Source organism: Mandrillus leucophaeus, unplaced genomic scaffold (assembly GCF_000951045.1).
Source record: "Mandrillus leucophaeus isolate KB7577 unplaced genomic scaffold, Mleu.le_1.0 Scaffold578, whole genome shotgun sequence".
NCBI classification, from domain to species: domain Eukaryota; kingdom Metazoa; phylum Chordata; class Mammalia; order Primates; family Cercopithecidae; genus Mandrillus; species Mandrillus leucophaeus.
The window spans coordinates 757,987-770,047 of NW_012106230.1; the positions used below are offsets into that span (position 1 = coordinate 757,987).

At 47.7% G+C, this 12,061-nt stretch overlaps 1 protein-coding gene across 3 annotated transcripts; it reads left to right on the plus strand.

Annotated features, from left to right (window-relative positions):
- Positions 1 to 9,418: 9,418 nt before the first annotated feature.
- Positions 9,419 to 11,744, plus strand: TIMM10 (translocase of inner mitochondrial membrane 10 homolog (yeast)). Of its 3 annotated transcripts, none has more exons than XM_011998685.1 (3): positions 9,419 to 9,496; positions 9,990 to 10,105; positions 11,306 to 11,744. In XM_011998685.1, exons 2-3 carry the CDS (start codon positions 10,035 to 10,037, stop codon positions 11,505 to 11,507), a joined length of 273 nt encoding a protein of 90 aa, XP_011854075.1. In that variant the 5' UTR covers positions 9,419 to 9,496; positions 9,990 to 10,034; the 3' UTR covers positions 11,508 to 11,744. The 3 variants fall into 3 exon arrangements, with proteins under 3 accessions (XP_011854075.1, XP_011854073.1, XP_011854074.1); XM_011998683.1 differs by having other exon boundaries at positions 9,457 to 9,565; XM_011998684.1 differs by having other exon boundaries at positions 9,489 to 9,565; positions 9,930 to 10,105.
- Positions 11,745 to 12,061: the final 317 nt, after the last annotated feature.

Here is a 12,061-nt window from a genome sequence, read left to right on the forward strand (position 1 = left end):
TGTATTATTTATTTTTTGAGAGGGGGTCTTGCTCTGTCATCCAGGCTGGAGTGCCAGAGTGCAATCTCAGGTCACTGCAACCTCTGCCTCCTGGGGTCAGGTGATCCTCCAACCTCAGCCTCCCGAGTAGCTGGGACTGCAGGTGCTCACCACCACACTTGGCTAATTTTTGTATTTTTTTGTAGAGATGGGGTTTTGCCATGTTGACCAGGCTGGTCTCAAACTCCTGAGCTCAAGCGATCCGCCTGCCTCGGCCTCCGAGGGTTCTGGGATTACAGGCATGAGCAGCGCCTGGTCACAATTTTATACTGGCATCCTAGAACACCTGTGGAACAACCGCTACTCTCCCCTGAGAGCCTAGGCAAGCAGAAGTATCTAGATAGAATTGAATAACACCATTTTGTTTCCATTGTATTTATTTTTACAGTTACTTTCTATTTCTGGTAAGTGATATTGAGTTTCCATTTCCAACAGTGATACAGTGTCTTTTAAAAATACATTTACTGAATTTAAAAATAAGTTGATTCAAAGGAAGTCATTCAGGAAACTGGAATATAGGTGGTGCAGAGGTAGCAAAATCATAAAGGTGGTGTATAAAAATGGCTGAAATTTAGGAACTCCAGGGCCAACTGGTCTCTGGAGCCTTGCCAGCTCTGCCAGCCTATGGTTTTCGGAAAAGGTGGGCCTGGGCAAAGAAGTGTTTCCTTGAGTGAAGAATGAGGCTGCACTCTCCCTGGCCACTGCTTGGCAACCTGACCCTACTGCTGCCCCCAGAAAGCATGGGGGTAGATTATGACATCTTAACTCGGAGTTGCCTATTTAAGTACTGTATATACTGGAGGATCTACAAAACAGGTGTGTAGGGGCCTCAGGTTAGCTCCTTCATGCCCCTGCCCTTCTTGGGGGGTGTAGTTACAAAGAAAACAATCCCCAAATAGGGCTCAGGGCATGACTCAGGCAGTAAGAAAAGTGGGCACTCCTGTCACACACTAAAAATACCCCTTGCCCTTGGCAGTACCATCTTTCTCAGTGATAGTACAGAGGGCACCTGGGTAAATGGGCAGAGGACAGGAGGCAAGAAGACGGACAGGGCTCTGTTCCCACCACCCACTCGGGTCTTACCTAGAGTCCTGGGGTTCCTGAATTCGATGCCCTCACTGTTTCCTAAAAATAGGCTGGGATTTGTAAAGATGCTCACACTGTCCTATGATTCCTGCTAGAGCCCCCTTCCTGGTTCAGTGGCTCCAGCAATGTCTTAAAGTAAGAGAGAAGATGACACCAGGCATGGTGGCTCACGCCTATAATCCCAGCACTTTGGGAGCCCGCGGCGGGCAGATCACAAGGTCAGGAGTTCGAGACCAGCCTGGCCAATATGGTGAAACCCCATCTCTACTAAACATACAAAAATTAGCTGGGTGTGGTGGCGGACGCCTGTAATCTCAGCTACTTGGGAGGCTGAGGCAGGAGAATCGCTTGAACTTGGGAGGCGGAGGTTGCAGTGAGCCGAGTTCGTGTCACCGCATTCCTGCCTGGGTGACAGAGCAAGACTCTGTCTCAAAAAAAAAAGAGGGAAGTTGAGCCAGGGTGATGGATATACATCAGCAAATATGCTGGGAGCCGGGAAGTTGTGGAACTGGCTGTGACCTGCATCTTCCAGTCCCGACTGAGACCTGAGCAAGTCCTTTTCCCTCTCTGGGCCTCAGTTTCGACTGACAATGATGAGGTTCATTTGGGTCAGGTTCTCCACACTGTGTTCTGTGGAAAACTAGGGTCTCCCGTGACATGGAGAGGGTTTTCTGTGGGGTTGGGAGAAAGAGTATTCTCTGGCTAAGGTTGCTCCACAAAAAAGCCTACCCTTTACCCTCTTAGAGAGATACAGTTTCAGCCAGGCGCAGTAACTCACGCCTGTAATCTTAGCATTTTGGGCCGCCGAGGTGGGAGGAGTACTTGAGCCCAAGAGTTCAAGTCCAGCCTAGGCAACATATGAAATTCTGTCTCTATAGTAAAGAAAATAAAATTAAACAAAACAAAACAAAAACAGATACACAACGTCATTAGCAATTAAGTAGATTTTAGAAACCAGATAGTCAAGAAACCTTAACCTTGCTTATACTTCACTTAACTCACTTTTCTCCGAACCTATTTGACCATGACTTTTTTTCCCTCTCCCTTTGTTTTCTTTTCTTTTTGCTTTGTTTTTCCTGAGGAGCATCTACTGCCGTCTCTAGCAGCAGAAGAAAGCATGGCAAATGCTGGTCTAACACAATCCCTTCCCCTCCTGCCCTCTGCTCTTGTTTGGAAGGTGACATGGACTAGTGGTGAAAATCATTGATTCTTGTGTCTTCCTGTGACGGGATCCCAGCTGCCATGGGTTACTAATTGTGTTAACCTTGAGCAAGCTATCCATCCTCTCTGTGTTTTGATTTCTGCAGATAACAATAGGTCCCATCCCATAGGGATGGTGGAGGATTAAGGAAGCCCATGCTTAGAAAATATTTGGAGGGTTAAGGCAGCCCATGCTTAGAAAATATTTGGAGCCAGGCGTGGTGGCACATGCCTGTGGTCCAGCTAATTGGGAGGCTGAGGTAGGAGGATCACCTGAGGCCAGAAGGTCAAGCCTGCAGTGCACTATAATGATGCCTGTGAATAGCCACTACACTCCAGCCTGGGCAACAAAGTGAGACCTTAGCTCTTAGAAAAACAAAACAAAACAGGATTCGGAGGCATGCTTGGCATGAATGAGTACTCAGCACCCATCAGCTCGTATGGTGTAGGTTGGCTGTGACCAGCCCTGGGCCAGGGCAAGGTCCTGACCCAGACTTGAGGGCATTTATCAGTGAGTCAAGGCAGAGAGAACTGAATGCCAGTAGGATGATAACAAACCCTTTTTATACCTCAAAGTGTGACACTGTTTGGCTAAGACATAGCTAAGTGCTCCAGTCATCTTTTTTTTTTTTTTTTTTAAAGAGACAGGGTCTTACTCTGCTGCCCAGGCTGGAGTGCAGTGGTTCAATCATAGCTCCTTGTGATCTCGACCTCCTGGACTCAAGGGATCTTCCCACCTCAGCCTCCCGAGGAGCTGTGACCACAGGTGTGCGTCATCACACCTGGCTAATTTTTTTTTTTTTTTTAATAGAGATGGGGTCTCACTATGTTTCCCAGGCTGGTCTCAAACTCTTGGCCTCAAGCGATCCTCCTGCCTCGGCCTCCTAAAGTGCTGGGTTTACAGGCATGAGCCACTGAGCCTGGCAGCTCTAACCATCTTTCCTTCTGTCTACATGCTGCATACTTAGAGTGGTAGAGGGGAAGGGTAGATGCACGCACACGCACACACACCTCGGCTATCCTGCATGTTTATCACCTCAGCTTTCCACCCTCCAGGCTTGTCACAAATAGAAAAGCAGTGAATATGCTCAGAGTGCTGAGAAACCAGGACACCACCACCCACCCCCAACATTCATAGCCCTACTGTAGTTTACAGCTTACACTGCGGAGGCCCTGCTTTCTCTTGGTCGTTTCTTGCTGTGACCCTTCAGAATAGGTTATTGAGCCCATTAGGGAGCCAATAGGAATTTGATGCTCAGGGAATTGAAGTCCCTTGACTAAAGTTATAGGACAAATGTCCTGGCCCTATCTAGAATCCACGTGTCCCAACTTCCACTCCAAAGCTCACACCAAATATATGCTCCCACTAGCTCCTCAGCCCAGTGTCCCTCCAAAGGCCCCGGCCCAGAGTTGGGGCACCCCACCAGTTGGGAAGGGCAGTCAGATTCAGCCGAGGAGTTTCTCTCTCTTTCTTCTAGGTGCACAGTAGGCCCTTCGTGAAAGTTTCTCCACCCCTCCTATCTTTCTCTACTTTCCTTCCTCCTTCCTTCCCCAGGAAGCCTCCAGACCATCCCTGTTTTGTGTCCAAAGCAGCAGTGCAGATATCTCCCCTCCCTCTCTCTTCCTGTTTCTTCTGGCAGACCAGGAGGAAAGGGATCCAGGAGCCCAAGAACCAAGCCCCCAGTAGTATAAACGCTGGATGTTCTGTGATGTGTCCACCACCCACTGCAGCCTCCTCTGTCATCTCGTTGTCCTAAGGCTTCCACCTTCCCCACTCAGCCAGGGGTCCTCCCTTGGAGAGGCCGATCTCAATTGCTTAGCCTAGGAATGCCCAATCTTTTGGCTTCCCTAGACCACACTGGTAGAAGTAGAAGTGTCTTGGGCCACATGTAAAATACGTTAACACTAACGATAGCGGATGAGCTAAAACAAAAATTGCAAAAACAAAACAAAACAAAACAAAACCCAAAAATCTCATAATGTTTTAAGAAAGTTTATGAATTCATATTGGGCCACATTCAAAGCCATCCTGGGCCGCAGGTAGCCCATGGGCTGGACAGGCTTGGCTTAGACAGTCTACCCCCCAACCCAGCTTGACTCTCGAGACTCCCAAGGTCCCCTCCCCTGCTCTGAGGCCTCCTCATGGATGGCCACTGGCTGTCTGCTCTGTAGGTGCTCTGGTGCAGGGCTGAGACCCCTGGCATCTAAAGCGAGTAGATATCGTGGTGGAGAGAATTAGAAAGGAGCCTGGATTTCTCTAGCTGGGGGGCCCTCCTGGGAGGCTCTGGCCCTTGGAAGGTGGGAGTGAGAATTGGCAGATGGGGAGGGGCCCTTAGGAAGAGGCCCAGGGCTTCTCCTACCTGTGGGGCTTCTGCCTGTGGCTCAGGAGCTGTCTTTCCTCCAGCTGAGCGGCCTCACTCCCAGGCTGCCTTTAAGCCCCAGTGGCCTCTAGCCCCCAGCTCTTTGGTCCCGCCTCCCCCCTTCCTCTCCCTCTTCCACCCCACCCCACCCCCACTTCAAGAGGCTTGGGCTGCCTGAAGAGCATTGTTTACTAGCCTGTTGGTACAACACTTTCCCTTAGACTGGGAGGCTCGGATTTCCTGTGGAAGATCTGACAGGTGGCACCTTTCAATCACGGCACGTCCCTCCCGCCCTGAGCCTGGCAGCATCCGTCCTGTGGTCACCTTTCTTCCCAATGGACTCTCCTAACCACAGGGACCTTGACAACCATCTTCAGGACCCATTTGGAGCATGGCCCTGGCCTCTGCTGCTCAGCCAGAGCCCATGCAAGGCCTCCTGTGCTCCCTTCACACCCGCCCCTGCCACGTTCCTTACATAGGCCCTTTCCGTCGTCCTCAGACAAAAGCAGCTGCTTAAGGCTGGGCTAAGGAGGGGATGAGTGGGGCAGCTGCCAACACAGGGGATGTGTCTCGGGGCTCACAGCTGACTGAGAGATTTGGAGGGGGAGGGGCAGAGAGGGCAAAAGTGTTGGGACAAGCTGACAGATCACTGGATGGAGCCTGGAAAATACAAAACTCCTGAGTTCTATTTTGAGTTGAAGTGACAGGTACACATTAGGCTCTGAACACATTTTTATACTAAGAAAAAATTGAGTATTTTAGCACATTTTGCTAAGAAAAAAACAAAACAAGCCTGGGCTCGGTGGCTCATGCCGGTAATTCCAGCACTTTGGGCGGCCGAGGCCAAGTGGATCACTTGAAGCCAGGAGTTCAAGAACAGCATGGCCAACAGGGTGAAACCCTGTCTCTACTAAAAATACAAAAATTAGCCGGGCGTGGTGGCGCATGCCTGTAATCTCAGCTATTTGAGAGGCTGAGGCACAAGAATCACTTGAACCTGGGAGGCAGAGGTTGCAGCAAGTCACACTGCACCCCAGCCTGGGTGACAGAGACTCCATCTCAAAAAAAGTCTTCACTTTCTCTGTGCGTTTTATGATCTAAGAAAGGCACTGCTTTTGGAGAATGGGTGCAGGGGACACTCTTACTACTATGAAGCTTGGGACCCCCCAGTCCTCCTCCCCGAAGCCCCACCACTGGGCCACAGTGGCCTCCTTCCTATTCCTTAAATAAATCCATCCCTTTTCCGACTCAGGACTGGTTTTCCTTCTACTCTTTGTAAGACAGACTCCCTCTCACTCTTCTGGACTCAACTGAAATTTCATTCCCTCGGAGAGGTTTTCCATGACCTTCAATTCCTCTCCATCATTTCAGCTGTTTTTATTGTCTGCATAATACTGTTTTTATTGTCCTCATAATACTAAATCTAAAATTACCTTATTCATTTCCTTATCATCTGTCTCTCTCACTAGGCTTTAAACTCCATGAGGGCAGGGATTTTATCTACCATGCTCATGGCTGTATGCCCAGAGCCTAGCAGAATTGCCTGGCTCATAGTAGGTACTTGATATATACATATTGAATGAAATAACTAATTAATTAACAGAAATATGACAGGAACTTGGAGGTCTTGCCCGGGATGATCTGAAAGAGAGATCTTTTTGTGCATCTGCGTTTGGGTACCAGTGATTAAATAGTCCAATATTAATGATTGCCGGCTGGCTCTAGTAATACTTGAAACCTGACTGGGATTATAGGCATGAGCCACCATACCCAGTGTATTTTGCTCTTTTCAATATTTAATGACAGTAGGACAAGAGAAATGAATTTAAACGAAAAACCAGTAAGCCAGAGAGAGATGTGGAAGAACTCACCAGTCTTGGGCAGATACACTCTGGACGGGTGCTGTTTTGAGAATAAAGTGAAGCAGCATGGATAGAAGTGGGGAGAGCAGTCAGGAGACAAACTCAGTGACCCTGGTGCAGGATGCTGGTGGCTTGGACCCCAATGTCAGCCATGGAGGTGAGAAGAAGTGATGGGAAACAGTAATAGTGCGGACAGTGATTTGTTTTCTTTTTTGTAGTGATTTTTAAAACTTTTTATTTAGAAATAATTATAGGTTCACAGGAAATTGCATTAATAGTACAGAGAGGTCCTGTACACCCTTTAGCAACTTCCACCAAAGGTTAAATCTCACATAACTATATTCAATATCAAAGCCAGGTAATTAACATTGGTCTAATGTGTGTGTGTCATAGTTCTATGACATTTTTTTTTTTTTTTTTTGAGACAGAGTCTCACTTTGTCACCTGGGTTGGAGTGCAGTGGCACAATCTCAGCTCACGGCAACTTCCACCTCCCAGGTTCAAGCGATTCTCCTGCCTCAGCCTCCCAAGTCACTGGGGTTACAGGTGCCTGCCACTACACCCAGCTAATTTTTTGTATTTTTAGTAGAGATAGCGTTTCACCATATTGGCCAGGCTGGTCTCGAACTCCTACCCTCGTGATTCGCCCGCCTCGGCCTCCCAAAGTGCTGAGATTACAGGCATGAGCCACCGTGCCCAGCCAGTTCTATGACATCTTATCACCTGTGTAGATTCTTATAACCACCACCACAATCAGGATACAGAATTATCCAGCAACACAAAGATCTCTCTTGTGCTACCCTTTATAGGTATACTTCTATCTCCCCATCAACCCTAACACTAGGCAATCAGAAATCTCTTCTCCATCTCTATAATTTTGTGATTTTGAGAATGTTACTTAAATGAAATCATACAGTATGTAAACTTTCGTAAGGCCCAGTAAATATTGCAAGATTCCTCTTGTAAGAACCCATCTCCTTTTCCCACGCAGTTTCTTAACTTTCCATAATGTTGCCTATATTTTTTCTTTTTTGCAGGGGGATCAGAGTTTCACTCTTGTTGCCCAGGCTGGATTGCAATGGTGTGATCTTGGCTCACTGTAAACTCTGCCTCCCGGGTTCAAGCGATTCTCCTGCCTTAGCCTCCTGCTTAGCCTCCTGAGTAGCTGGGATTACAAACACCCGCCACCACACTGGGCTACTTTTTTTTTTTTTTGTATTTTTAGTAGAGATGGGGTTTCACCATGTTGGCCAGGCTGGTCTTGAACTCCTGACCTCAGGTCATCCACCCGCCTCAGCCTTCCAAAGTGCTGGGATTACAGGCGTGAGCCACCACACCTGGCCAATGTTGACTATATTTTCAAAAGCAAAAACCAAGGCAAGATATGTCCATCTGTACAAGAGTATCATAGCAGCATTATTGCATAATAGGCAAAAATTAGAAAGAATCCAAACATCCATCAACAGGAGAATGGATAAATGAATTGTGGCATGCTCATACAATCAAACACTAGACAGCAAAAAACAGAAGGAATAACAGATGCACACAACAATATGGAGGAAATCTTACAGGTACGTTGAGCTAAAGACGTCAGGCACAAAATAGAAAATAATGTGTAATTCCATTTACATGAAGTTCAAGAACAAGGAAAACGAATTGATGGTGATAGAGGTCAGAATAGTGGTTAACTTTAAGAGGGAGTATTGATGGGGAAGAAACACAAGATAACTTTTTGGGGTGCAGGAAGTATTTTATATCTTGATCTGGGTGGTGGTTATACAAATGTATATATACACATATATATTTAATTAAGCTTGAGATTCGTGTATTTTATGCACTTTATGAATATTATACCTCAATCTTTAAAAATCAGGGCACAAGGTTTGACAAAGATGAGTCTTCAAAGCAGAAAGGTCGATTGTTTAAAATCAGGATGGTCTTGGACAATTAGGGAAGCATAGGAGGACCACACATATAAAATGTCTAGCCCACCTTTTCCAATGGGCAATGTGCCCTTGCGTCATCAATTTACATCTTGTAAATTTATTTTACTAGGAAATTGTGTGACAAATCAAGGGACTGAGTGTTGTTTCCTTCTTTTTAGTGGGGAATGAGTGAATGGTGCAGTTTGAAGAACACATTAAGTCTTGAAAGTTGAAAAGTTCACCAGTACCCTCCTCCCTCACCCAAGATTAGCCCCGGTGGCAGCCGAAATTGCTTTTATTAATCTCTTTGTGGCTCAGGACCTCTGACTGTTGAAGAAAACATATTTTACACGTCTTGTCTTTCTACGAGCAGGAAGCCTATCTCGCTTATCGTTGCAACACCAGAAGGGGCTTAGTGTGACCTACACACAGTAGTAATCGCACAACGTCCCATGGAGCACTGCTTCTCAAATTTGGCTGTAATACGAATCACCTGGGGAATTTTAAATTGTATTGATGCCTGGGTCCTACTCCCAGAGATTCTGATTTAATTGAAATGAGGTGAGTGCTGGGCACTGGGACGTTTAAAAACGTTCCAAGGATTTTAACGCGAAACAAAAACAGAATCGCTGTTTGGGGGCGTTCTTCCTTCTCCATGCCTGATTTACGCTCAGGAGTCGGCTGTCCGGAACTGGGATGAGGTTCACTGATATCTGTCGCCACGCCTCTTCCTACAGAACCAATAAACTGAAGCGGCTCTGTGACATCCCAAGGGACTTGAATTGTAAGCGGGCTGCAGACGCTCTGCACCCCGCCCAAGCCTCTATGGTACTTTGGCGTCCCCTCTAGCACTGGCAAGTCGCCTTCCTCTTCGCCCGGCGCCGGCCGCTCCCTCTCTAGGATCGCCGAGTTCCCGGCGCCGTCTCGTTGGTATTTAGTTCCGGAAGCGAGTTTGAATCAAAGGAGAGGCGGGACTTCCCTCCCGGAAGTAACCCACGTGCTTCCGCTGGAGCCTTCTGGAGAGGCGGGTAACGTTATAGTTTTTGTCAGAAGTTGGGGTCTCCGTGAGCATTGCGATCCGTCCCAGGCAGTGGTGAGTGACCCATGACCTCTGAATTCAATGTGGCTCTGATTATGGCGTCGCCATTTCAGAGGCGCAGCCTTTAGGCTGCGTCCCGGTCGCCTGTGTTCAGCGTACGATCTCATTCCCAGGGCCCTGGAGGTTCAGGCTTATGGGTTAGAGCGTTCTGCCTCGGTCCTCGATCTTCTGAATAGAGGTGACCTCCAGGGACTGGGGCATCAGAGATCCGGGGCTCGATTTCCAGGCTCGCCATGGACGTCCTGTGCGACCTTGGGCGAGGCCTCAGTTTCCACATCCGTAAAATGGGGTGGTTAAGCTCACTGAGGTTAGTGGCCCGTGGTGGTCTGGCGCCCTGTGAGTCCTCGGTATCCTCTAGCCCCAAGGGGTAGGAGAGTGAACGGCGGCGGTGGGTGCTGATGGTGATGTCTGCTCCCAGGATTAGGAGGCCAGAAGGAGATACCTTCCACGGTGCTAGGCTGAGATGGATCCTCTCAGGGCCCAACAGCTGGCTGCGGAGCTGGAGGTGGAGATGATGGCCGATATGTACAACAGGTAAAGAGAACTATGTTCTACCCTGTCTTGGAAAATAAGTCTTGGTCACCCATATCGAAGGTGAATGACTTACAACAAATTCCTTCCTGAATGTAGGGGAGCCTGAGGCCCATGCTTACCCTCCCCATACGCACCTCCAAGGTTGATCCTAATGTAGATGCAGTCACTAGAATGAGTTGGGCATTTAGATGGGGATGGAACTGGCAATGCAGGAGCCAAGCAGGAAGAGAAACTCCAATCCAGGCTCTGGTTAGGTTCCAAGAAAAGCTGAGTATTTGCCTCTTGATAAATAGCACATAGCCAGCCCATTTAGTAGTTAACATTTTAAAACCCTTTATTCTGTGTCAGGCTCTTGTTAATCCTCAAAATAATCCAGTGGGTTAATTTTATTAGTCCCATCTTAAAATGAGGAAATTGATGCTGCTAGAGGTTAAGTAACCTCCTTAGGGTCCGCAGCTGGTGGGTAACAATGCCAGAACTAGCACCTCAGTCTGGTTCTGCAACTAGTGCTCATAACCATTTGGCACATTTGGGAACAAATCCTGGCTCCACCAATCACCAGCAGTATACTTGGACATGTTACTTGCACTGTTTGACAATTGGTTTCCTCATTATGAAAAAGACATAATGATACCTACCTCATAGGGCATCATAAATATTAAATCTAATAATATATGAAAGTCCTTAGCCTCAAGCCCAACACTTAGTAACAGTGAAATGTCTGCTATTTTTATTGGCTTAAGCTCTCTTGATTGGTTGGTTTATCCTGACGACTATAAATTAGAAAGATTGTTAAGTGTAGACTGTGAGGTCAGATGACCTGGGTTCATATCTCAGCTCTATGTGATTCTTAGAAAATTACTGAGCCTCTGTTTGCCTTAATTTTCTCGTCTGTAAAATGGGGATAAGTATCTCTTGGGGTAATTGTAAGCATTGCGTAACAGAATGCAGGTAAAGCACTTAGCATGATGCCTGGCACATAGCCAGTCCTTAACAAATTGTTTCTACTTAATTAGTCATATACATGGGCTCAGGCAAATTTCCTACTTGCAAGGACCTTCCAGTGGTTGAGGTGTAAACTGAGGATTTACACTGCTTTCTTGGGGAAGGTGACATCAATATAGCAGGGCTGGAATGGTCGAGGGTTCCTGGGATGTCACAGGATGCTGCTGACATGACCTTGCCCCTCCCTCCCTCCAGAATGACCAGTGCCTGCCACCGGAAGTGTGTGCCTCCTCACTACAAGGAAGCAGAGCTCTCCAAGGGCGAGTCTGTGTGCCTGGACCGATGTGTCTCTAAGTACTTGGACATCCATGAGCGAATGGGCAAAAAGTTGACAGAGTTGTCTATGCAGGATGAAGAGCTGATGAAGAGGGTGCAGCAGAGCTCTGGGCCCGCATGAGGTCCGTGTCAGCATACACCCTGGGGTACACCCCACCCCTTCCCACTTTAATAAAAGTGCTCCCTGTTGGGTGTCATCTGTGAGGACTGCCAGGCCTAAGCTCTCTGTAGCGAGTCTTCAAGATCCTGGAGTGGTAGCGCTGTCCCCTGGTGAAGGAGTATTTGTCACACTGGAATGTGACTGTGTGTGTATGTATGTATGTATATATATATATTAAAACAAGTTTGTTGACACCTACTATGTGCAAAGCAGTGTGCGTGGCATTTGAGAGTAAACAGACACAGCCCCTACCAGCAGAGGGAGACTAATGTAGTGTTTAAGAGTAGGACAGGCCAGGCACAGTGGCTCACACCTGTAATCCCAGCACTTTGGGAGGCTGAAGTGGGTGGATCACTTGAGGTCAGGAGTTCAAGACCAGCCTGGCCAACATGGCAAAACCCCGTCTCTACTAAAAATACAAAAATTAGCTGGGTGTAGTGGCGGGTGCTTGTAATCCCAGCTACTCAGGAGGCTGAGGCAGGAGAATCGCTTGAACCCAGGAGGTGGAGGTTGCA

Bases quoted from the DNA above. Each gene is read 5' to 3' on its own strand.
- TIMM10 (XM_011998685.1), top strand. From the start codon at position 10,035: ATGGATCCTCTCAGGGCCCAACAGCTGGCTGCGGAGCTGGAGGTGGAG. The intron at 10,106-11,305 runs GTAAAGAGAACT...CCCTCCCTCCAG, and splicing joins ATGGCCGATATGTACAACAG to AATGACCAGTGCCTGCCACC.